Raw genomic sequence first — 25,866 nt, 5'->3', positions numbered from 1 at the left:
GGATGTGGTAAGGAAAAGAGAGGGGGACTTTATATCTCAGACCTCAAAATATGATTTAAAACATAAAATCTAACTTCTGGTTCCATGACCACTTTACCATGGACATGATGAAGAGGATCCTCTCTCTCTTTCTCCCTGTCTTCCTGTTTCCCACATTCTCCCCCTCATTACCTCTTCTTGTCTCCTTCTCCCTTCTTTTCCTCATGTACTACATAACCTTGTTGAATCACCTCTTTTACACAGAATAATTTGGTCTACAAGGAGTTTCTACTTCCAAATTTTATACTCAGTGCTCAGCAAAAGTCAGCTGCCCTACTTACCTGACCAGTTAAAAGGACCAACTTTCTTTAAGGGTATTTATAGATCGTGTTTTATAGCATAACATGTTCTTGTGACCCCTTCAGCTATCCCAAGTCTTCCCCCAATGACAGACTGATGAATTAAATTTTCTGCTTCTGTTGTAATGGTGGTAAGAGGAACTGTGGTTAAGTGCTCCAACGGAGAAACTAGAGCATGTAAGAGGGACATCTGCCTCCTATTTCAGGGTCATGGAGGGAGAAAGTAACAATCCTAAATAAAATATGGATAAGAAACAGCCAACAGGTGGGCAAAGGAGTTGGAGGTGTGAGCTGGTTAAGAGAGAGAAAGAAAGTGGTTTAGCAAGGGGGAAAAAACGTCTCAGGGGCAAATTGCTGTTGAAAAATTAAACAATGTGTACAGATGAACTCACTTTTTATATGATTCTGTCTCATGTGTTGTCTTTCCTAGGACTCTCATCATGTCCTCAAATATAATGCTTCAGAAAGTGCTGTTGGTATTGGCATCTCTTTTAGTCATCGCCTGGATAACTTCTACAATTTCTCAAAACTTCACAAAGGTATGAACAATTTTCTCTAGTTTGGTTTGAAACCTTCACCTGTGACCTCCATCAATTGAGCACTTACCACAGTCAATCCTTCCCTTACCCTCCCACTCTAACTCAGCTTTCTTCTCTCCTTCTCTACCTCATTTCAGAGGGACATTGTCTCGATTTTCTCATTTATCATTCATCCTCAATGCAATCTAATCAGATTCTACCTCTTATATGCCCCAAAATGGCCCTTGTGAAGGTCACAACCTTCCCTATCACTCAGTGAGTACTTGTCACCAAATCAGGTGAATATATTTCTTGACTACTTAGTTCCAATTTGCCATTTTTAAAAAATTTGTCTATGATTTATGCTTTATGCAAACGTTATTTTTTTAGTAAAACAGTGTACCCTGTTGTTTCTAGTAATTTATAATCAGAAGATTTTCCACTAAAAGATTATATAGGAAATTACCCATTTTTCTCATATTTTTGTTTTGTAAAATTTAGATATTTGATTCACTTGAAATTTGCTGTAAAGTTGTATGTGATATTGACCTAATTTTGCTTTTAGCTATGCCTATCTAGTTATTCTATTCCTCTTAGAAAAATTTCATGTATGCCCTCACTGATATTGAATGCAGCCTCTACAGCATACAAAATTTCTGTATATAATAAACTCTATTTTGATTCTTTATTCTGTTCCACTGCTTTTTTACACATTGAACTTATAGAGATTTTAGAAGCAAAATTTAATATCTAATAGTGCTCACCCTCCCCCCCACACACACACCAACCCTGATATCTTATTCCCCAATTTTCCTGGCTCTTCTTTCTTATTTATTTTTATTTTCGGGTGAACTTTCTAATTGTCTGGTCCAGAAAATACTCAGGATATTTTTATTTCATTTAATATATAAATTAACTTTACAAGAAAAAATAGCTTCATGATGTTTTCTGTCTAATAACATACTTCCCCTTTCAGTCGCTCAATTTTATTTCCTGAGTTTTCTTCATGTAAATAATTAGACACATGCAAAATGTGTAACTAAATATCTTGCTGTCATTTTGCAACCATACCAGATCATTTGTTTCACATTTGACACTCTTTCTGATTTTGTGTAAATATGTAAAAGCTACTGATTCTTATACATTAAATGTACTTAGCCTAACTTTTTGCTAAGTCCTTCTATCATCTGCAGTCATTCTTCCACCTGTACTTTGAGGTTTTTCCATAATATATCCATATCATCTGAAAAAGAAAAGACAATTTTACCTCTTCTTTTCCAATTCCAATGACTTATTTGATTTTCCTTGTACAGTCACATTAGCAAATACCTCCAGCCCAATGTTAAATAGTAGTAGAACATAGGCAGTTTGTTTTATGCCTTATTTGGTGGCAAAGCCTCTACTGTTACCCTTTAAGTAAAATATTAGCTTTTGTGCTACAGAACAGCTTATGGGTGGAATATGTAAATTTCTTTTTGTTGAGTGTTTTATAACAAATTTGTGCTAAGTGATTTGAAGTAATATCCTTTTACTTCAGTTACTACTATATGGTAATTAATAAACAAATACTACTTTTCACCTCTTTCTCTACTGTCCAACCATTTTTATAGTGATATTGCATCTATACTCTCAGAGTATAGCCATCCATCATGTACATATTCCATTCCTTATAAGCATCAATTAGAATTATTCCTGTAAGCTAATACATATTTAGTTCTTACCACAAACACATCAAACTTTCTGCTCATTCTCATTGTTTAAAGTTCAGTCTGATTTAATAGATTCTTTTGAAGGATTCAGAAAAAAATACTCTCCTAGTACTAACATGTTCAAAAGAATTTGTCTATGATATTTATCACAAAGGTCAATTTGTCTTATTTTAAAATTCCTGCCTCATATTTCTCTTTTTGCATTCCTTAAATATTTTACTCCAGTGAATTTTAGCTTAAAATATTAATAAGTAAATAAAATAGAAATTTAAGAAAAAAACACAACAATAAAATGCTATGCTACACAAGGAAAAATCTACAAAAGAAAATAAAATCATTATACATTTGCATGAACCTAGCAAAATACCTACATACATAAATGAAAACAATCAGAGTTACAAGTTAAATTTGATATGTCACAGCCATAGTAAATAATTTATTATACCTATTTCAGAAACTTATAAATCAAACAGACTCCAAAATTAGTAAATATCTGTAAGGTCAGAAAACAATAGTAAAGAAACATAAAATTGCTCTAACACAAAAACATTAAGAGAAGGTTGATGGTTTAAAACTAAAAGGTATATTTTATTTAGATATTGATTTTATTTAGATATTGTTTGGTTCTGTTGTAAAATTCATTTGTTTCTTTTAAAATAGTTCTCTTTCTGCTGGGTGTGCTGGCACATGCCTGTAATCCCAGTGGCTCAGGAGGCTGAGACAGGAGGATCCTGAGTTCAAAGCCAGTCTCAGCAATAGTGAGGTACTAAGCAACTCAGTGAGACCCTGTCTCTAAATAAAATACAAAATGGGGTTTGAGATGTGGCTCAGTGGTCAAGTGCCCCTGAGTTCAATCCCTGGTACCAAAAAATAAAATAAAATAAAATAGTTCTACAATATTGCTAATACATCTTATCTTTGGCTTCATTAACTCATTTAGCATAGTTATAATGGCTGTTTCCGACACCTTGTCTGATCATTCTAACATCTTTTCTCAGTGTTTGTTTCCATCAATTTTCACCTCCTGTGAGAAATATTGCATGTTTCTGGTTCCTTCTATGCTGAGTAATTTTTAATTGTATACTGGAATTGTAACTGTTATATTGTGGAACTGTGGATCCTGCTTTACTCCTCAGGATTGTTGTATTAATATTTTTGAAATGACTAATGATTAACTTGATTCAACTTGAACTGCAAATTATCTCATCTATGATTAAAAACAAAGCAAATCCTAGTTGAATTAATGAGTTGTTTATATGATCAAAGTTGACATGAGAGTTGTTTATTGTATTCGATGTCAAGATGAAGAAAAATCTGATTGAATCTTGGTTTTCTCTTCATTGGATATTAAGTAGATGCCCATCAGTCTTTGGCTGTGGCTCTCTCCTGAGCTGCAGGGGCACAGGAGCCAATTCCCTAGTTGCTACAAAACTCCCACCAGCAGCTTCTGGTTTGTCAGCTCAGGGGACTGCAGCTGAGTGCTAAGAGGGCACAGTGTTGAGTTGGATGTGTCTATTGTGTGAAGCAGTTCAGAATGCAGGCTATGAAGGCCCTCTGTGTTTGCTGTAGGGGTCATCTTGTACCTGTTCTCCTTTACACTCCTTTTCACAGTACTGAAAATCCTGGTGACTGTGAGTGCAGGAACTCTGGTTGTGGATTTTCCACAAGTGGTCTGTGGTGCAGAAATATTCCCCTTGCTGACACCATTCTCTGAGGTGCTGTAGTGAAGTGGTTTAGTAAAGGATGTAAGTGCATGGCACACAAATGATGGAGGCAGGAGATGGGAACAAACCTTAGATCAGCAAGCTTTTCTTTATTCTGCAGTGAAATCAATTGATGAGGCACAGAGGGCTCATTTTCTGGGTATAGAGATGGTTCCCGTGTTACAGAAGGAGTCTGGGTTTTATAGTTTACAATGAGGATTAATCATTGGAGACTGAGGATGTGCTGTTCAGACAGGCAGGGACCCAGTTGTGCAGGTTAAAATTTTAATTCAAGAAGGCAGTTGTAAAACGTTTGAAACTCACTGTCACTCAGAAAAGCTGACAACTCAGTGTTCACTGCTTGTCTTCCTTCCTCAAGGTCCCATTGTTACCTAGAGCTTCACTACTTGCTTTTCTCCTTCCAACACTTACCAGCAATGGAAAAGAGTAAAAATCCAGGTCCAGTATTTGTGTCCCTCTTTCAGGACCCACTGTGGTTGGGAAGGGGTAAATGTTTGCTTTTGGTGGAGATACTGGGGATGAACCTAGGAAGGGATGAATGTTTGCTTTTTCCCTCAGGGCCCATTGTTACTGGGAAAGGATGTACTGGGAGAGGATTAATGTTTGGCTAATTTCTCTCCCTTCTCCTGAGTCACACTATTCCTCCATTTTTCTTGGGAAGCTGTCTTGTAGGAATATTATTTTCTATAACCCTTCAAAGTGTCTCTAGTGGTTCACCTGGACTCTAGTTTCCATTATCTCAGGCTATGAATGGTGGGCACTGATTCTGTTTACTAAGTCTGACACAAGGTCCTGCAAGTATCCAAACAATGCCCTGTCATTTGCCAGTTGTGATCACTGTTCAGGATGTACACCTGTTAAAGCTGGTATCGGCCCCTTTCTGCCAGATACCCTCTGGCAATTCCCCAGTGGGTCTCTATGTCACTGGCTGTTCAGGTGGCTTCCCTCTTCTATGGCCTTGTGACCCTGAGGACTGCCCCTAGTCTTCCCATGGTGCATACCCCCAGTGAAAGTAGTCAGGGCATGGTGAATCTGCTTTCCTTTGGGGCCAAACCTGCTTTACTGTTGTCTCTGAGTTGAGTGAGCAAGTGGACAGGGTGAAGAGATTTTATCCTTGTCTTGTCACAGAGGATCAGCAGGGCTTGGCGCTTCCTCAGCATAGATCCTTACCAGCCTGCCCATTCACCTTGTTCATGGGGAGAGGGTGGCGGTGTGGGTTTCAGCGTTTTACCACTAGTAGTAGTCCTTCTACAAGTTTTTTCTGGTAAGATTCTTCAGAGGTCCCACTTTAGGGGACTTTCTTCTGGCTTAATGCAGCTGTCTTGGTGTGGGAGACTCCATGCTGATTTAAGAGGGTGACTGTTTGGCTGAGGACTCCACAAGATCGTTGCAGATCCCCCCACCCAGCTTTCTTTTCATGATTTGGTTTTAAGCTGTTTGTGCTGTTTTAAGGAGCCTTCTGAAACCATTGCATTTTAAATTTTATCTGTCTTTCCAACAGTTTTTAAGTGGATGAGCCAAAGAGAATGTCTGTTCCCCTCCCCTTCTCACTCTAAGTTCAGGTGGGTTAACCACTCAGACTTTGTTATCTACTCAGAGAACCTATCTTCCAGTATCTCCAGTGCTCATTTTATGTAATACTGAGTCTTACAACATTTATTTTGTCACCCACCTATCAGCTCTGCTTTTCCTTCACTGCTTCCTTTCTGTGTTGAGGAGATTGGGACTCACTGTCTAGCTGTTTCTGCCATCTTCCCCAGCTCTTCAAAACAGGTTCTGATTTCCTCTGGATTCCAGAAGGTCTATGGTGATATATCCTTTTTCACCTCTAATTTTATTGATTTGGGTCTTTTCTCTCATTCTTTTCATCACTTTGGGGAAGGGCTTATCAACCTTACTTATCTTTTCAAAGAACCAACTCTAAATTGCATTGATCCTATGTATTTTCTTAATTCCCAATGTCATTAATTTCAGTTCTGATCTTAATTCTTTTCTGTCTTCTGCTGATTTTGAACTTAGTTCTTCTAAGTTCTTGAGGTGGTGCATAAGCTTATTTATTTGGGATGTATTTTTTAATGTAGGTGTTCTGCTATAAATTTTTCTCTTAGAAATGCTTTTATACTGAGTAAAATTCTATTGTGTATATATACCACATTTATTTTTATCCATTCATCCACTGAAGGGCATCTAGGTTGGCTCCATAGTTTAGCTATTGTGAATTGTGCTGCTATAAACATTGATGTGGCTGTGTCTCTGTAGTATGCTGTTTTTAAGTCCTTTGGGTATAGTCTGAGGGGAGAAACAGCTAGGTCAAATGGTGGTTCCATACCCAGTTTTTCAAGGAATCTCCATACTGCTTTCCAAATTGGCTGCAACAATTTGCAGTCCCACCAGCAATGTATGAGTATACCTTTTCCCCACATCTTCACCAACACTATTGTTGTTTGTCTTCATAATAGCTGCCATGCTGACTGGAGTGAAATGATATCTTAGACTAGTTTTGATTTCCATTTCTCTTATTGCTAGCGATGATGAGTATTTTTTCATATATTTATTGATTGACTGTAGGGAGGTTGACTTATAGTGGGATTGGGAGGGAGAGTATGGGAAGAGGAGATGAATTCTAGATATGGAAGAGGGGTGGGAGGGAAAGGGACAGGGCAGGGGATTAATAAGGATGGTAGAATGTGATGGACATCATTATACAAAGTACATGTATGAAGACCTGAATTGGGGGTCAACATACTTTATATACAAACAGAAATACAAAAGGTATGGTATTTATGTGTATTAAGAATTGTAATGCAAAAAAAAAATAATAATAACCTTACTTTAGATTAGGTAGAGGGAAGTGAAAGGAGGGGAAGGCAGGGGATGTGGAGATAAGAAAAATAGTAGAATTAAACAGACATTATTACTGTATGTATGTATGTGACTGTATGACCAATGTGATTCTATAATATGTATACTAAGAAAAATGAGAAATTATATCCCATCTATGTATGATACATCAAAGTATATAAGTGCATTCTACTGTCATGTTAACTAATTAAAACAAATTTAAAAAAGAGATTTTGATATGTTGTTTTCTGTCTCATTCATTTCTAAAAGTTTATTGAATTCTTCTCTTATCTCTCCTTTGATCCATTCTTCATTTAAGAGCATATGACCAGGCTATCCCACTCCTTGGTATGTTTCCAAAAGATTTAAAATCAGTATACTATAAGATGGCACATCAATGTTTATATAAGCACAATTCAAATTCACAAAATCCAAATTATGGAACCAACCTAACTGCTTTTCAATGGATGAATGGATAAAGCAAATGTGGTATTTATAAACAATGGAGTACTTTTATTTAGTCATAAAAAAGAAATTATGTTATTAGCTTGAATGAAACTGGAGACTATAATGCTAAGTGAAATGACTCAGACCCAGAAAGTAAAAGGTAGAATGTTTCCTTTTATATGCAGAAACTGGTCTAAAAAAGGCAGGCAGAAGAAAGACCAAAAATAAACCATGGAAATATGCTGTCAAAATAAAAGATCAGGGGAGTAGAAGTAGAGGATTGGAGGGCAGGGGAGGAATGGGATAAGAGAAACTAACTTTCCAATGTACATATATGAATATACTACAGTGAAACTCACCACTATGGATATCCATAAGACACTGTTTTTAAAAATGGAAATAAGCTTATCAATAGAATAGAGAAAAAGAAACAAGGGGAGGGAGGAGAGGTAGGGTAAGTGTCAGTACTGGCAACTGAATTGGATCAAATTATATTCCTTTCATTTATAATTATGTCAAAATGAAACCTAATGTTATGTATAACAACTATTAGCCAATAAAAATCATGAAAAAAGACTATTTTTCATTCTCCATGTGCTTATATTGGTTTTTTTTGGCTGTTGATTTGTAGTTTTATTCCACTATGATCTGATAGGATACATGGGATCATATTGACTGTTTTTTATATTTGTTAACATTAACATTGTGACCTAGAATATGGTCTAATTTGGAAAATGTTCTAGGAATTTATGAAAAGTTGAATTTAGCTGTTTGGGGATAAAATATCCCATAGATGTCTTTTAGGTTCACTTAATTTATTGCATCGTTTCGGTTGGAAATATCTTTATTGATTTTATGTTGTTATGACCTATTGGTGATAATGATGTGTTGAAATCACCCAATATTATTGTGTTGGGATCTCTCTGAGATTTAATGTCATGGATTAACTTTTTTATGAAAATAAGTGTGCTGACATTTGGAGCATAAACATTTAGTATCATTATATCTTCTTTTTGGATTGTTCCCTTTACAAATGTAGCAAATTTCTTTGCCTTCTCTGATCAGTATTTGCTTGAAACATGCTTTGGGAATATCTACTTCTTCTTGTTTTCAGGGTCTGTTTGCATGGAATATTTTTTTCCACTCTTTACCTTCAGCCTGTGGGTCTTTGCCTACAAAGATGAATCTTTTTTTGTTTTTTATGTAGCATAGAGTTGGATTTTGATTTTGATCCATTCTCGTAACCTGTGTCTTTTCATTGGTGAGTAAAGACCATTAACATTCAGTGTTAATGTGGATATGTGTGTGGGGCTTTCTGCCATTTTTATTTTTGCTATACTTAATACTGTCTTGATTCTTGTATAGTAGATTGGCCTTTTATTAATCTGCCTCTATTTGGGAGCTTTGGGATTTGTTTTTTAGTTCCTCTGGGTGCAGTTTATCTTTGAGTATTCTTTGGAGTGCTGGTTTGGTGGTGATAAGTTCTTTTTCTCTATTCTTATTATCAAAAGGTTTTTATTTCCCCTTCAATTTTGAAACTAAGCTTTGTTGGGTATAATAAATGTGGAAAGCGGTTGTTTTCTTTTACAGCTTGGAATATCTCATTCTAGCCCCTCCTTGGTTTTAGGGTCTGGATTGAGAAATCAGAAGTGAACTTTATTGGTTTGTCTCTAAATTGACCTGATGTTTTTCTCTTACCATTTTTAACATTCTTTCCTTATTTTCTGTTAGGCATTTTGATTACAATATGTCTTGGAGAACTTCTCTTCTGGTTAGGTCTATAGGAAATTCTGTTTTCCTCCTGTATGTGAATATCTATCTCATTTCTGATGGGAAAACTTTTCTATAACTATATCATTGAAAATGTTCTTAAGGCCTTTAGCTTATATCTCCAGGTTCTCTTCTATCCCAGTGGTTGTCAGGTTTGGTCTCTTAATGTTGTCCCAGAATTCCTGTATATGATCGTGTTCTACTACTTTTTTCCCCCTTTTTTGTATTCCATGTACTCAAATCCATGTATCCTGTCTTCAAAGCCTGGGGTTCTATCTTAAAGTTCTATTTTCTTTTTTTAATATTTTTTTTAGTTTTAGGTAGACACAATATCTTTATTTTACATTTATGTGGTGGTGAGGATTGAACCCAGTTTCTCACGCATGCTAGGCGAACACTCTGCCACTGAGCCACAACCCCAGCCCTGAAGTTCTATTTTCTGTACAATGTAATCTGCTGGTGATGTTTTAAAATGAATTTTTCATTTTATTCATTGTGTCTTTTATTGCTAGGAGTCCTGGCTGGATTCTTTTCAATATTTCCATTTCTTTATTTCAATAGTCTTTCATCTCCTGCATTTGATCTGTTAATTCATTCCTTAGATCTTCTTTAAGTTAATCTAATATTTTAATAATCAGTTTTTTACAACCTTTCTCTGGAATTTCATCCACTCTTGTCTAAGTGGGATCCTTTGTTGGAGGGTTCTGAGTTTTAAGGGGAGATTTGTTTGCCTGTTTCCTCATCCTTTCGAAGGTCTTGGACTTACACATCAATTAAGATGGATTCTCCTTCCTGTTTTATACAGAGGTTCTTATAAGAATTTTTTTTTTAACTCTAAGATTTCTGTTTTTGAAACATGTGTAGACGTTGGTGTGGGGGTGGGGGGCCTGCAGTTTCACTCTGGTTATTACTCTTTGGAGCCTGGTAATTGTCTCCCCATTTCAATAATTTCAAGCTATGTTTAGGCTCATATGGGGCAAGACCTTGTGTTGGGAGAGATTATCTGTTGTTTGGCTAGTTTATAATAATTCCTCAGCAGCAGTGCCTCTGCAGTGGAATCTTGAAGTGTCATGGTCACTGTCCAGCTCCTGTTAGAGGGAGGGGTAGCTAGCAGTAGCCCTAATATCAATTAACTTGTGTATAAAATGGTATGTCTGGAGTTTACTTTGACATCTCTAACATTAATTGCCACCTCACTGAGAAGTTATCTTCTCCTTTTGTGAGTCTTGATGCTGAGCGACTCCTGTGAGGTACTTAGCTAGAAATTTGAATAAAGTTCTTATGGTCTAGGATTTCCCCTTTCTTCCAGTAACTATGGTTGATTAAGGGGGTGTGCTGGTTCTACTGATTTTAAGTATTCCATCTTTGTCTTTCAACTGCTGTCAAATTAACATCATTAAAATAGGAGATTTTTCCTGATGGCTCATTCTTCCAGGCTTCAGCTTCCCCTCAAAAGCTACACTCTCTTAGCCTGGAGGGAGTTGTTTCAGTATTTTGCTCAGAGTTGATCATTGTTATTGAAGCTACTCAGCCATATATGAAGAAATATTTTATGATTTATGGCTTTTTTCTATTTATTCCCCACTCATACTCTCATTCCCCTTTTCCCACAAGCACATATTCACATTATTTATTCCTCAGAGTATTCCAGTTCTTACTCAATGCATATATATAGGTATATGTGTGTCTTGGAGAGATACATAGTGATGGGATACTGTGTGGTGTGTGTTAATTTATGTAAAGTTTTTATTCAAAATTTCCTCTGAAATCTAATCATGTTGCTATGGAAATCTAGTTCATGAGGGTTTATATATTCCATTATATAAATATATAAAATGTAACTTTTTAATTCCCATAAATGAACTGTGTCCATTGCTTTCCTAATATACCTAATAATGTGATCAACATTGTCATAAATATTTTCAATATATACTTTGTTGATTTTTATATTTGGACCATATATATTATGTAAATGTAGTACATATAATTATATTTTTATATTATATTATTATGACATTAGATTATTGTTATTATTTTATATTATTATATAATTATCATATAATTATGTTATATTATTATATTTTTATTATATTACATATATACATTATTCTTTTTAGTAATAACTTTTATAGTCTATGGAATAATTTCTGGGTTTAGATGATGCATATAATTTATCTCATTTTGTCTGTTAGATTTGTCCATGATGTCCTTTATAAGAGTTGTCATTTTGAAGTAATTTAATAGTTAAACACTTTTTTCTTATATTTTGAAACTTGCAGTCTTATTTATGACATACTTTCTAATTTCAAATCAGAGAGAAATTCTAAATTTCTTTATGATGCATTTGTGAGTTATGATATTCCTATTTAGGTCTTTCATTCATTTAGACCTTTAGTACGCAGCCTGGGACAGAAATCATCAGGAGTTGTTTTTAATATAGTAAACAATTTTCTGGTACAAATTACTAAATGTAATTTTATGATTCATGATTTCATCACTAACATAATGCACTATACAAGGAGATCAATTTCTAGGGGACTCTATTCTCTTTGTTTTTTTTATATTATTTGGACATGGTAAAATTTGTTACTACGAATTTGTTTATGCTACAGTTAGTATGTTCTAAATAGTTCCTAGCTACTTATAGACTACTATCTTCCACAAAATTTTGGAATCAAGTAAACAGCTTTGGTCTCTCTCAAGATAATCCTCCTGAGAATAAAATTTGAAAGAGAATTTTCAAATTATATTTAAGGAGAAATATCAAGTTTACATTATGCCCTGTTACATTCAAAGCTGAAAAGCTTTGTATTCATTCAGGTGTTGTAAAATAGTATTAAAAGAGTTTTCAAAATGACTCCTTCAAATCCAAACTTATCTCCTTTTTCATTTAATACTAATTACTACTGGCATAGATAAGTGCTTAATGATACTATAATTTTATTTTGCTTTCAGCTCCTACCTGATATCTTATTGCCAGTAATTTTCTAACTCAAGTTTTCGTTGAGACAATCACATCTATATAGAACAAAACAAAGACATGATTCTAAAATATCATCAGTAAGACTCTTACAATTCTCAAAACCTCAAGGTCTTTTTGTAATTGGTTGGTTGGTTGGTTGGTTGGTTGGTTGGATTTTATTGTTCTGGACCTCTACCATGTTGAACATTAATTCAGTTGATGCTAGCCAATGTTCTTGTCTTCTTTTGACTTTGAATTTTATTTATTTGTACTTATTAAGAATTGGGGCTAAATAAATTTTAAAATATAGCGAATGCTTCTTTATCATTGCAATTTCCATCAAGTAAGTTTGAAAACAAGGAAAAAATCACAAGATTTGTCTTTAATCCATTAAGATATAAACTACACTAAAGATTTTTCTCTCAAGGCCCATCTGAATCAATCCGTAAGCAATCATGACAAATACACACACACACACACACACACACACACACACACACCTCTAAACTACGTATTTATATATATTTATATAAATATATACATCTGTGAAGGGAGAGAGAATTTTAAAACCATGCTATGAGTGAAAACTTTTCCTTTTTTTATACTGCACTTATCAAGATTTAGTGGGCATGCGTGCAGCCCAGGTTTGATCCTCAGCACCACATACAAACAAAGATGTTGTGTCCGCCGAAAACTAAAAAATAAATATTAAAAAATTCTCTCTCTCTAAAAAAAAAAGATTTAGTATAAATTGTTTCCACATTATGCAACTTAATAATATTTGTACTCACAAATAAAAATTATTCAATTATTTAGGATGAAGGCAAAATGGAAAAAAAGTTTTCATCATGGTTATATTGTTATTAGTATTTTATATACTATCATTATTTTCTATCCCATTTATCTCATAGTGTGTGTACTAAGGTCTTTTTTATGTTTTCATAATATACAAACATACATGAAAGTATTCTCTTTTAGATTTTATATATTTGTCTCTATTTCTTTCTTGGCTTAGATTTCTCAATTCTCTAAGATTTCTCAAAGATTGAACTTAGGTGCCTTTCATCTTTATTTGGTTATATCTCATTTCTTGGTTTCCAGTCTATTTTGGTTTACATTTTGTTACCAACCATCAGAGATTTACTGATTGAGGATGTGCCACAGAAGAGTCAGACAAGTTTTTTTTTTTTTTGTACTGTTTTAAGATCTACAGATGTTCTTACATGTGAGGCGGTTGAAAATCACTGTTCTATAACCAGTGTTCTCAACCTTATCTGAACACAGGATGTCTGTGAAGTATTTGAAAACCACATCCTCCAGGATTGCACATTTAGTGACTATGGTTCAGTTGACCTGGACTGCAGCCTGAGAATCCATGTTTTGAGAAAAGCTTGGCATTTGCTTCTGATTATCAACAAGATTCAGAAACCACTGAATTTGAGCACCTTTAGAACACTGTCCAGTGACAACTAAGGTTGTGGGGATTCTTAAATGAGAAGTTAATAGATATTTAGGTGGTTTGGGGAAAAGAAAGAGGTAGCCACCAATGCAGAAAGAGGAAAAAGTATTAGTAAAGCACAAGACATACAAGAAAGGAAGATCAGCTCCTAAAATAAAACCAGTTAGTCTTGTCAAAATGGAGAACATAGGAGGAAGTGGGACAACTAGGTAGGAAAAGTCAGGCCAAATCATAAAGCCCTGTTGAAACTGGCTGTTACTCCAAGAATCATGAGAAGACATTAAAGGGGCTAAATGGGAGTAGAGTTTTGCTTTACAACGACTGACTTAGATACAATGGAGAAAATTAAATGGAGAAAAAGAAGTGCTGTCCTCATGAAAACTGAGAACATCTTCACCCCAACAAGAAAGTAAAAAATCCAGGAGATAAATGATGGCAGCTTGAACCATGATAAGGTGGGGAGGAAAACATAGTTAAATATGGGTAAGATTATACTGAGGAGGAACTAAACAGAAATGAGCTATGAGAGTAAGGAATATTTAAAAAGGAATAACAAGTAAACCAGCATCATTCTTTTTACTCATTACTTAAGCTATAAATCTAAGATTTAATATTTTTCTTTATAATTGCTCGACATTAAAACATTAAGGTAAAGATATAAACAGTTTTATTTTATGCAGAATTGTCAAAAAGTTTAAATAACATGATGGAAATAGGTGAGCACATATTCATTATAAGTAAAAATTATTGGAAACAGGTTTGTTGAATAGTATGTCCTGTTTGTTATCATTTCAGCCTTGGTCTGCTATAAATGTACCCATCAGTTTATATCACTGGAACATCTCCACAAACTCTTCATGTTCTGAAATAAAAATGAGCCCTGTAAACACACCAACAGAGACTGAGCTGAAAATAAGGAAGATCCTGGAAACACTAAACGAGATGATCCCGCCCAGACCCTTCACCCACATGAACAGCACCACCAGTACCACACACAGCACAGTCACCATCCTCAACCCTAGAGATACATACTGCAGGGGGGACCAGCTGGACATCCTGCTGGAGGCCAGGGACCACCTGGGACACAGGAAGGAGTATGGAGGGGACTTCCTCAGGGCCAGGATGTCCTCCCCAGCCCTGAAGGCAGGTGCCTCAGGAAAGGTGATAGATTTCAACAATGGCACCTACCTTGTCAGCTTCACTCTGTTTTGGGAGGGTCAGGTCTCTCTGTCTCTCCTGCTCATCCACCCCAGTGAAGGGGTGTCGGCTCTCTGGAGGGCAAGGAACCAAGGCTATGATAAAATTATTTTCAAAGGTAAATTTGTTAATGGCACCTCCCAAGTCTTCACTGAATGTGGCCTGACCCTAAACTCTAGCTCTGAACTGTGCACCTACCTGTATGGGATAGACCAGGAAGCCTTCTACTGCAAGAAGCCTCAACACATGCCCTGTGAGGCCCTGACCCATGTGACCACCAAGAACCGAGAAATTTCTTATCTTTCTGTCAAGGAAAAAAGCCTTTTCCATAAGTGAGTATACTTTTCAATACAATGAGAGATGCTGGTGAGCAGAGCTACATTGCTGATCTTAATGTCTCAGATGTTCATGACTCTACACCACAGTTTGCATCTTGATATAGTCAAACAAAGATGGTTACACAGGAAGAATTCAATAATATACATGCCTATACATCTCTGTATCAATTGGGATTGTTACTGTACACATACGTTTCACAAAATACACTCCCCAAAAAACTATTTTGCTATGTGTTCATAAATATTCCACTCAAGAAAAAAATTCCTTATACATATATGATAATGTCATGCAACTTCACAGCCCATATTGTGTTCCACAGATTATGCCTCTTAAATGTCTTTATTGTTCTTTCCTCTCCATGCCCTGTGCTGCTGTCCTAGTTGAGACCACCATTACCTCATCTACATGACTGTAATGCTTCATACCTGGTCTCTCTCCCTTCATCAATCACACCCTCCTTGAACCCACTCTACACTGCAGCCTGAACAATATTTCTAAAAGGCCAACTCCTATGGGTCATCTCTAGTGGACCTCAAAATCAGAAATGCATCATTGCACACTACTCAGCGTGGAGGAGTCCCTCTACCTCTGCCCACTGTTACCTATCAGTGCCTGGAAGCCCTCGTTGAACATCCTCCTCTAACCTTGGTGCACACGTTTCTCCTATCAGTCTTGGCTGCAGACACACCATGCCTATCTCCCCCACAAACAGATGCTCACTCACTGGTCTTCTTGTTCTCCACTGAGATGGAAACAAAACAATTCATTACTTAGAATGAAATATCAGGGTTCTTTCATGGGCTTCTTTGGGTATTTGTAAAAGAAAATTGTCATCACAAAAACCAGAACTATGAGCCAAGTCCTGAGACCTTATCAGTCCCAGAATCTTTTGTTCATGTGATAATTTTCTGTAAGCCTCAGTCCACTTCCTTTTCACTTTCCACTATGCCAAAATCTATTCTACCCCATGGATACTTACTTTCTCTCCATCTTTTACAGTGAAATGCTAGATTCTGAGCAATTCATTTCGTAGCAGTTTTCAAACTCAAGCTTAGAATTTTTTCCATGTACTTTCAAAAATATTTGGTTAGAAGAAGAGTAAACATAGAACATGGAAACACAAGACACATTCCATATGCTAATGCAGTTATCCAGATGCTTATGCAGATATCCTGATCTATAGTGCATGGCTTACTTCTGAACAAATAAAAGCACAGTTAGTTTTCTTTTCCTTCCTTTTTGTTTCCAATGATGCAACTCACCAAATATCTTCCTCCCCATTAACCATCCTTATCCCTAAATGCCACTAAGGATCACCTACCCTTTCATGGGATTAGATCTAAAGGGACATCCATAGCATAAAACAGGGTACCATTTATATCTATTGTATATCTGTTATACTAGGCACCTGGGCCTTTATCCTTCCCTGAGCCCTTCCTGCCTGCCTCCATTTACACACACATATGCACAGGAGATAAGCAGTGAGGATTAAATAGGAAGATTCAGAGGTCTTTTATCAAGAAGAAGAAAGAAATTCAGTGTACAAATAGAATGTTCATTTATTTATTCATGCATCAGGTTAACCATTACTTTCTGCTAGTCACATTGATGGATGTTTAGGGCACAATAGTGCATACATACAAATACATTACCTTTCTTCACATGATCCTCAACACATATGCAGGAAAAATTAAAGGTAAACAATAGGAAACATGCCTAAAGGGGGAAGCAGGGATTGTGTGATAAGGGGTCTAGGTGCCATGACAAGAATCCAGGACTCCTTAGATAAGTGACATGGACACAATTAAGGGCTTTAAACAATAATGCAATTGTATTTCTAATTGGAAAGCATGCTCTGGAGGGTGGGTTGAAGAAATTAGGTGGGATTAAACTTAAGTTGGCGAACTCGAGGCTCATAATAACTCATGAAAAATATTATATGAATGTGAATAACTGATATAAAAGAGGATAGAGAATTTTCATATTTGATAAATGTGAATCTAAGATTCTAGCACACACTATTGCATTTGGCAGATAAGAAGAGCTACCCTGGACTTCAGGTACTCTTCATAGGATAGAAAGCCTTCCAAAATCCTAATTCATGTATAATACCCAGTATATCTAAAACATATAATAAAAATAATAGTTTTCAATTATTAAAAATAAAATTATCCTTCACTTACAATGAGGTAAACTTGTGTGCTGTGCTATGTGGATAGACCACAGGGTAATCTATGGTCTTATTTTTTGAAGGTCCAAAGTGGGAACTGAAATGATGAAAGACCTTAAGAATATTGATGTCACCCATTGTAACAGTAAGTCTGCTTTCTTCTGGGGTAGGTGTATATGTCATGAATTTTATGAAGAGAAAAATTAATCAGTGTTAATGCCGATCTCAGTCTATCTGGACTTTGTAGAAGAAATCAATTCAAGGAAATTAGTTCAAACTTTGTTTATAGTAGATTTTCATTTGATTTAACGTAAAGGAGAAAGTATTAGTATCCTACATTCATCTCCTAGAGTTTGAGGTGCTGTGCAAATGTCTGTGATGGGTACCCATGGCTTCAGAGCAGGAGCACTCTGGCTTTGGTTTCCTCATCTCTGTTGGTATAACCTCCAGCTTTTAGTTGGTGCACTTAGCAATTTCATATGAAGTTTCCATCTTATTAATTGTTTCAATGGCAAATACAAAGCAATGTTACATGTGAACGAATAATATTTATGCTTATTTATACATTAACTTTAAATAATTATATATAAAGCCTGTTATGGTAAACTTGACAACTCATGATTTATTTTTATTATTAATTCATTTCTTCATCAATTTTTTACTGAGGGTCTAACAGATATGAGGTATTTTGAATCAATTGAGAAAAATTAATATGTTAAGTTTGTGATCAAAATAAATTTAATCTACCAACTCTGTGAAGAAAGCAAAATGCAGAAAAAGTTATGTTAAAGTCAATATATGAGTAAGCCCTGAAGAATATCTGTAGTCAGAGAATGAGCTGAAAGAGAAACCACATAAAGATCATGGTAGGGTTGTCAGATTTAAGTAAATAATTTGAGTAACTTCTAATTGCCTATGTATGTATACATTGAGATAAAGAAAAGATTGAATGACACATACATTAGAAAAGCCTTCCATACTAGAAGTGATTTAATTCTCTCTCCTGGATTCTTTAATGTGGTAACCTTTTTTATCTGATAACTCCTTTCATGCGCAAAATTCTCTGGACCCTGTTCAGTAGGCCAGTGTGGTAAGCATATGGGCGGATGGAAGTTTTCAAGTAGCATGCTGAAGATTTCATGTTTATTTGGTAGCCTTTTGAAAACTCCAGAGGTCAACTGAAGAAGAGAGTGGACAAGTGAGCAAAATGAGTATGAACTACACAAAGAGAATTTAAAATGGTGCTAAGGAACATAAAATTTATATGTGGAAGAAAGTATGCTATTTATGAATGGGGTGAATTCATATTGGAAGAATGTCAATTTTCTCTGCATTAGTTTCTTCTTGCTGCTAAAACAAAGTGGCTTCCAATAAGAAGAACTTTTCTCTTAGTGTTATTCTTCCAAAGCCCAATGTCAGTTTCACAAAACTAGTTAAGGTAGAGCAAACCTGTATTTTTTTCTGGAGGTCTGCCTTTTTGGCTTCTAAAGGCTGCCCTCTTTCTTTGTAACCCCATCTTCTTATCAAAGCCACAATAGTGGATCAATTACTCAAGATACAAGTTTCTGGGCTACCTCCTGCCTCCCTCTTTCAATTTGGAGAGCCAGTTAATTAGACTGGACCCCTTCCCCCGGATAATTGAGAATTGTCCCCTCTCAGAGTCTATACACTTAGTGAATATGGAAAATCCTTTCTGCCATGGAAGGCAACATATTCACAGGTTTGAGGAATTAGGACCTGAATGTATTGAGGGACCACAGCCTGCCTATTACAATCTCTAATCAAAAAGGTGAGCAAAATTAACCACATATTGCTCAAAATATCGAGCCTATTCTAAAATAAAATTACATAATAATATTCATAAGGAAATAAATTCTCTGACATGTAAATATTACACAAGATATGCTTTTCAATAATAAGCTCAAAAGGCTATCATCTCGAATATGCCAGTACATTACTGGGATGGGGAATACTTGGTAATAGTGGGTGTTGAGTTTCTAGGCTTATGATATGCAAGCATCCATGATGCATTGTTATTAAGCCTCCTACAAGACCAACCATATCACAGTAAAATTCCAACATGATAATTGGATTAGGAAAACTCCCTTGGTCAAGAAAAATCACCAGGTTTTAAGAGCTATTCCAGGAGCATTTTCTAATTCTGCCACCAGAACCATGTTGCTACTTTGTCCTTGAATTACAAATACAATTTTCCCTTAATATTCAAGGGAGTTTGTCTGTAGGACCCACCAAGAACACCAAATTTGATGCCAAGAAGCTTATCCCTTATATATAATGGCATGGTATTTGAAATGAATTACAACAGCCTCCCATACACTTTAGATCATTTCCAAAATACTTATATTACCTAATACAATATAAATATCATGTAAATAGATGCTATGCTATATTGTTTAGAGAAATGGAAAGAAAAATCTGCATGTGTTTAATAAGATTAAAAACAAATTTCCTGGATATTTTCCATTCATGGTAGGTTGAATCCATAGATACAGATCCTATGGATACAGAGGGCCAACTTTACAGTACTGACATGTAGGAAAAGTACTATTTTCTAGGCACAGGCAACCAGAGACTACAAAATCTATCAGGAGCTAAGAAAAGAAGGTTAAGCAGAGGCTGTTGATAATCCCCTGCTACCCATTCCCTTCTCTCTCTTTAGAAGTGAAACCAGTAGTTTAACTGAAGCCCTGGCCACCTTTCCTGTGGCTACTTATGGCCACATTAACTTTTTTTCTAGGAATATGAATAGAAATGATATGGGAAATTTGTAGGTAATGACTTCAAAGGCAAACCAACTTGCCCTCCTAACAATATGTGTCCTTCCTACTAGATGAATTGTCAATAAAATGAAGCTAAGTGGTAGAGTGCTGACCTAGCATGCAAAGGCTCAAAAAGTCATTCTTCAAAAAATAAAAAAAAAGCCCAACAACAAATAAAACTAAGATATGAGGCAATGGCTCAGCAGTGGTGCAGCAGCATAGAGAATGGTAAGGAAACATGATGTCAGACATCTGAGGACCTTTGTTATAGCATGGCAGAGTTGGTGCTCTGCCACATGGGATACCTTAGAAGGCACACCATGAGAGAGGCTGCAGTTCTATAAAAACAGGTTGCAATATCTCAGAATATTGGTTTCTGTGGAATGCTGCAAATCACCCTTACCATGGATGCTTGCATATCCTATTTTTTAAAAAATTAAGTTGAGGTAAGTATTTCATAATGTTTCAGTTTTCAACATGTGCACATGTTATATTTTAAGCCATTTTTTTATATTTATTTTTTAGTTTTCGGTGGACACAACATCTTTATTTTATTTTTTATGTGGTGCTGAGGATGGAACCCAGCGCCCCATGCATTCCAGGCGAGCGTGCTACCGCTTGAGCCACATCCCCAGCCCCTTATGCCATTTTTTAAACACTGCAAACTTCACAGTTCCTTCATTGATGGAACAAATAAAAATGATTCAATAATGAAGATAGGAACTGGGAGTTCAGTAACAGCATTCAGATTAGAAAACAGAATTAAATCACCACAAAATCAGAGGAATGGCAAAGAAAGGAAAGGACATGGAGACTTAGATAATGACCACAGGTGGGAGAAAATGAACAGGGAGGAGTCAGCATGACTCAAATATCTCTCAGAGGAATGAGAGCAATTATTAAAACAAAGCTGGTGATCAAGAAATACCCCTAGTAAGTGACAAAAGACACAGGAGTAAGAGATCAGGAAAGGGAAGGCCCAAGAAAGGAGGCTGGTGTTTAACACATGCCACTAACAACACTCACCACCAGATCTCTGATACCAGAGAGTGAAAAGAGCACAGAGAAATGCCAAATTGGAATGAAGATTCCGGTCCCTGGTGGATACACTTTACAAGGAAGGTGGATGACAACATTTTGCGACCAGATTCAGCTAGATACAAATAAGATCAATGGCTGCTTGAAAGGAAAACTCATTTACCTATTGGGAGACTCCACGCTGCGTCAGTGGATCTACTACTTACCCAAAGCTGTAAAAAGTATGTACTTACTTTATATTCTTTTGGAAATTCAGGCTGATCATAAAGTACTTTCAATGAGGTCTCCATCTCTTCTCGTTTGAGCTAGTTTTCTTATGATTTCATTTAGCTTTCTAGAGTTGAGTCTTGATTTGAAATCTATTTTATTCAATGTTTCATAAGAAAAGTTATTCCTCCTGATAAATTCCAACAAAAACTTTATATTTTAACTGACATTTCACACATGTGAATTGGTAATTTACTCTAGAAGTTAGAATGCTTCTGATAAAAATATTTCCAGTAGGTATTATAAATGATACTGTGAACATTCTTTTAACATGCACTAATATTACTTTTTAATTAAAATCTGTTTGTTTATTTGTTTTTTCAATCAGCACTGAAATTTTTTGATCTACATGAGACTGGACTTTTCAAGAAACATTTGCTTCTGGATGCTGAAAGACATACTCAAATTCAATGGAAAAAACATGGCTACCCTTTTGTCACTTATAGTATCTATTCCGTGACAGATGAAGGTTATATCCCTCGGGAAATTGACCGGATATCAGGGGATAAAAACACAGCCATTGTCATAACCTTTGGCCAACACTTCAGACCTTTCCCCATTGACGTTTTCATTCGCAGGGCCATCAGTATTCGAAAAGCTATTGAACGACTATTCCTAAGAAGCCCAGACACTAAGGTGATCATTAAGACAGAAAATATCAGGGAGATGCACTTAGAAACAGAAAGGTTTGGAGACTTCCATGGTTACATTCAATATCTTACCCTGAATGACATTTTCAAAGACCTCAATGTGGGTGTCATTGATGCCTGGGACATGACCATTGCATATGGCACCAATAATGTCCACCCACCTGATCATGTGATTGGAAGTCAGATTAACATGTTCTTAAACTACATTTGTTAAAGCATAAATATACAAAATATGTAATAACAAATTTTTACATCCTTTGTGTCAACAAAGTTTTATTAATTTTAGGTATTAAGAAAATCAAAAATAAAAGGTTGTCCATGGGATTATTTCTGGGGCAATTAAAGACAAAGAGAATGAAGATGAGATGCAAAGCCAAGAGAGTGAGATGTGAAGAATGATCATACAATGCCTGGAGCTAGTCTATGTGTAATAATAAATATTTTTATATTTTAGACATGGTTGGGTTATGCTTTCTGTTAATCATGGCTGAACAGAAGAGAAATAAACATATAATTATCATAATGTTCTAAAACAGTCACCTAACTTTCTCTGTAAAGGTATAGACTGTAAATATTTTGTAATCTGCAGGCTATCCTGCCTCTGTCAGAACTGCTCCACTCTACACTGTAGTGCAAAAGCAGCCACAGACAACGTGTAAAATAATTGTGTTATATTTTAATAAAACTTTACAAATGAACAAGGAAATTGTATTTCATATAATTGACACACATCAGAAATAGTATTCTTCTTTTGATCCCCCCGCAAATATTTTTAAACATTCAAAAACAATTTTTAGATCACAAAACCCCCAAAATGTGGTGGACATATTTGGCCCTGGGCCTACTTTAATGAGGCCTGATTTAAAACAAAACAAAAAATGGTAGAATTCATCAAAAATACCTCTAAGGTTCAGAGGAAAACTAGTACAAACTAGAAATAGAAGAAAATTTCCATAATGAGAAAATTGATCTAACAGAAAACTATAAGCTTCATCACTTCCTGAGTGAAGCACAACAAACATGCCTTACCAAGTCAGATAACAGAGCTGAGAACCTCTCACTCGCTCTATCTACTGATGCACTGTAGTACATGTCGGAAGGGAATAGAATAATTCCTCCTATTTCATCATTCCCTTAGGAAAACACCAAGATCCTAAGTAGAAGAATTTAGAAAGGGGCACCACAAGCTCAATATACAAAACCTAACAGCCTATGTAACTATAGAAATAGATATTAGATAACATAGTTAAAATTGCATGGTATCTCTGTGTACATATTGTGCATATCTTTCATTGTATTAAATCCTAGGTTTTGTATCTTTTATAGCTCTACTATTATATTTTTCTAGAACATTTTATTTTTTAAAAATATGCACAAAACTCAAAAGTGCAGTTCAGTAAAATATCAAAAATAAATGTCTGTGTAACCAAATGATTAGTATTAAATGAAACAGAAGATGTATCACAACACCACATAAAACTAAATGACTATATAGTTCTATAAATTAAATAGAATTTTATCAGTCTTAAAGATCATATGTGCACATGAGATTGTATTCAATTTGATAATATGATTCTAAAATTTCTAAAAAAAATGTACATGGCTGAAAATAATAAAGATACTTCTGAAAAAGAATAAAAGAACTTACTTTTCCAAAAAGAATTTCCTTAAAGCTAGAATCATAACAGTGTGGCACTGGTGCAATGAAAAACCAAAGACCAATGAAACAGAATCGAGGGAGCGGAAGAGGCCCTGCAAACACAGTTGCTCTATGACACAGGGAGCAATGAGGAAAAGATAGTAAATTGCATAAATGTTATTGGAAAATAGGATAACCATGTGTGAAAAACAAAACAAAATTGAACCCTCACATTACACTATCCACAAAGAATAAATTAGTATCCAGGGAGATCACGAACTAATGTAAAAAGGAAAAAGTAAAGCTTATTAAAGTGTGCATCTAACATTATCTATGCTAAATTCATTTTTTTAAATACCTGAACATTCTAGTATCCATGCCTGGTCCTAGTGCACATGATTGGTACACAGCTGGGTCACCTTCGACTCTCCACTGGAGTCTGACAGCACCTCACCAACCAGGGAGCCTAGTTCACCCCTCACTGTCTTGCATGCCATGGTAAGGCCACACTCCCGTAAACATTCTAATCATTGATTAAATTTCTAACTTGTATCTCATGCACCAGCAGAAAACACTTCACAAACTCACCCAGTTCCTCACATCTCAGTGTGAGTAACACAGTGAGAAATTATTCTTAGACTGTTGACAATAACAGAAAAATATCATCATTACTTCAAAATAGAGTATGCTTTCTTAGACTGAGTTCAAAAAGCACTAATCAAAAGGGAAAACACTGGTCAGTCTTAATGTATTAAAATGAAGAACTATCTATCAAAAGATACTGTTAAAAGAGTAAGAAAAACACTCAAAGCTATGAAAAATATTTGTAATACATAGAATAAAGGATTCTCTTTTCTGTTTTCAGACTGACAATGTGAAATTCAGATTAACAAATTGGACTAAATATATGTAAAATTTTAACATCAATCCCTAAGATATTATAAAGCAAAAGATAAATGAAATTAGATAGAGATACTTGCAATCTATGTCTTAGGCAAAAAACTAATATGCTTATTATATAGAAAAGTCTTAACTACAAAGATCCAGAGAAAGTACTGAGGAATCCTATAGACCAAATTATATTGTCATAGAGTGTGCATGTACGAGTATGTAACAACAAATCCCCTTATTATGTACAACTTTCTTCAATGTTCTATACTTTATGTCTTAGAGGTCTTTTACCTCCTTGGTTAGATTCATTCCTAGTTATTTTATGGGTTTTGGAGGCTATTTTGAATGAAATTATTTTCCTGATTACTTTCTCAGCAGATTCATTGTTGGTATATAAAAAGATTACTAATGTTTGTACATTGATTTTGTTACCTGCCACTTTGCCAAATTTGTATATTAGCTCTAGCAGTCTTTTGACGGAGTTGTTTTATGGATCTTCTATGTATAGGATCATTTGCAAATAGTGATAATTTGAGTTCTGCTTCTTCTACTACTTTTAGCCATTTTAGTTCCTTTCTCTTACCTAATTTATCTGGCTAGAATTTCTAGCACTATAATAAACAGGAACAGTGAGAGTGGACATCTTGTCTTGTTTCAGATTTCAAACAAAATGCTTTCTGTTTTCCCCTGTTTACTATGATACTGGCTTTGGGATTGTCACATACCCTTTATGGTGGTGAGGTAGGTTCCTTCTATCCTTAGTTTCTTTAGTATTTTTATCATGAATGAGTGGTGAATTTTGTCTACAGCCTTGTCTGCATCTATTGAGATGACTAAGTGATTTTTGTCCTTAATTCTATTTATATGATAAATTATATTTATTGATATGTATATGCTGAACCATCCTTACATCTCTGGGATAAAACCAACTTGCTTGTGATATATAATCTTCTTAATATTTGTTGATCATGATTTCTTAATATTGTATTAAAAATTTTTGCATGTAAATTCATTAGGAATACTGGTCTATACGTTCATTTCCTTGATGTGTGCTCATCTGGTTTTGGTATAATTGTGATACTGACTTCATAAAATCAATTTTGAAATGTTCCATTAATTTCTATTTC

The 25,866-nt window shown here is 35.3% G+C and overlaps 1 protein-coding gene across 1 annotated transcript in view; it reads left to right on the top strand.

The window, feature by feature from the left end:
- LOC114088930 (NXPE family member 1-like) overlaps positions 1-22,849 on the top strand; it is a 37,491-nt gene extending 14,642 nt beyond the window's left edge. Inside the window, exons 2-6 of the mRNA XM_027930685.2 lie at positions 769-877; positions 14,564-15,297; positions 17,558-17,619; positions 21,301-21,513; positions 21,888-22,849. Of these exons, the coding sequence (XP_027786486.2) occupies positions 779-877; positions 14,564-15,297; positions 17,558-17,619; positions 21,301-21,513; positions 21,888-22,423 (1,644 nt within the window). The 5' untranslated portion in view covers positions 769-778 and the 3' untranslated portion in view covers positions 22,424-22,849. The remainder of the gene's footprint in view (positions 1-768; positions 878-14,563; positions 15,298-17,557; positions 17,620-21,300; positions 21,514-21,887) is intronic.
- The last annotated feature ends 3,017 nt before the right edge of the window (positions 22,850-25,866 follow it).

The sequence above is a fragment of the Marmota flaviventris genome, chromosome 9 (assembly GCF_047511675.1).
Source record: "Marmota flaviventris isolate mMarFla1 chromosome 9, mMarFla1.hap1, whole genome shotgun sequence".
NCBI lineage: Eukaryota > Metazoa > Chordata > Mammalia > Rodentia > Sciuridae > Marmota > Marmota flaviventris.
Note: the sequence above shows the minus strand (reverse complement) of the source record. Positions and strands in the feature narration are given on the sequence as shown.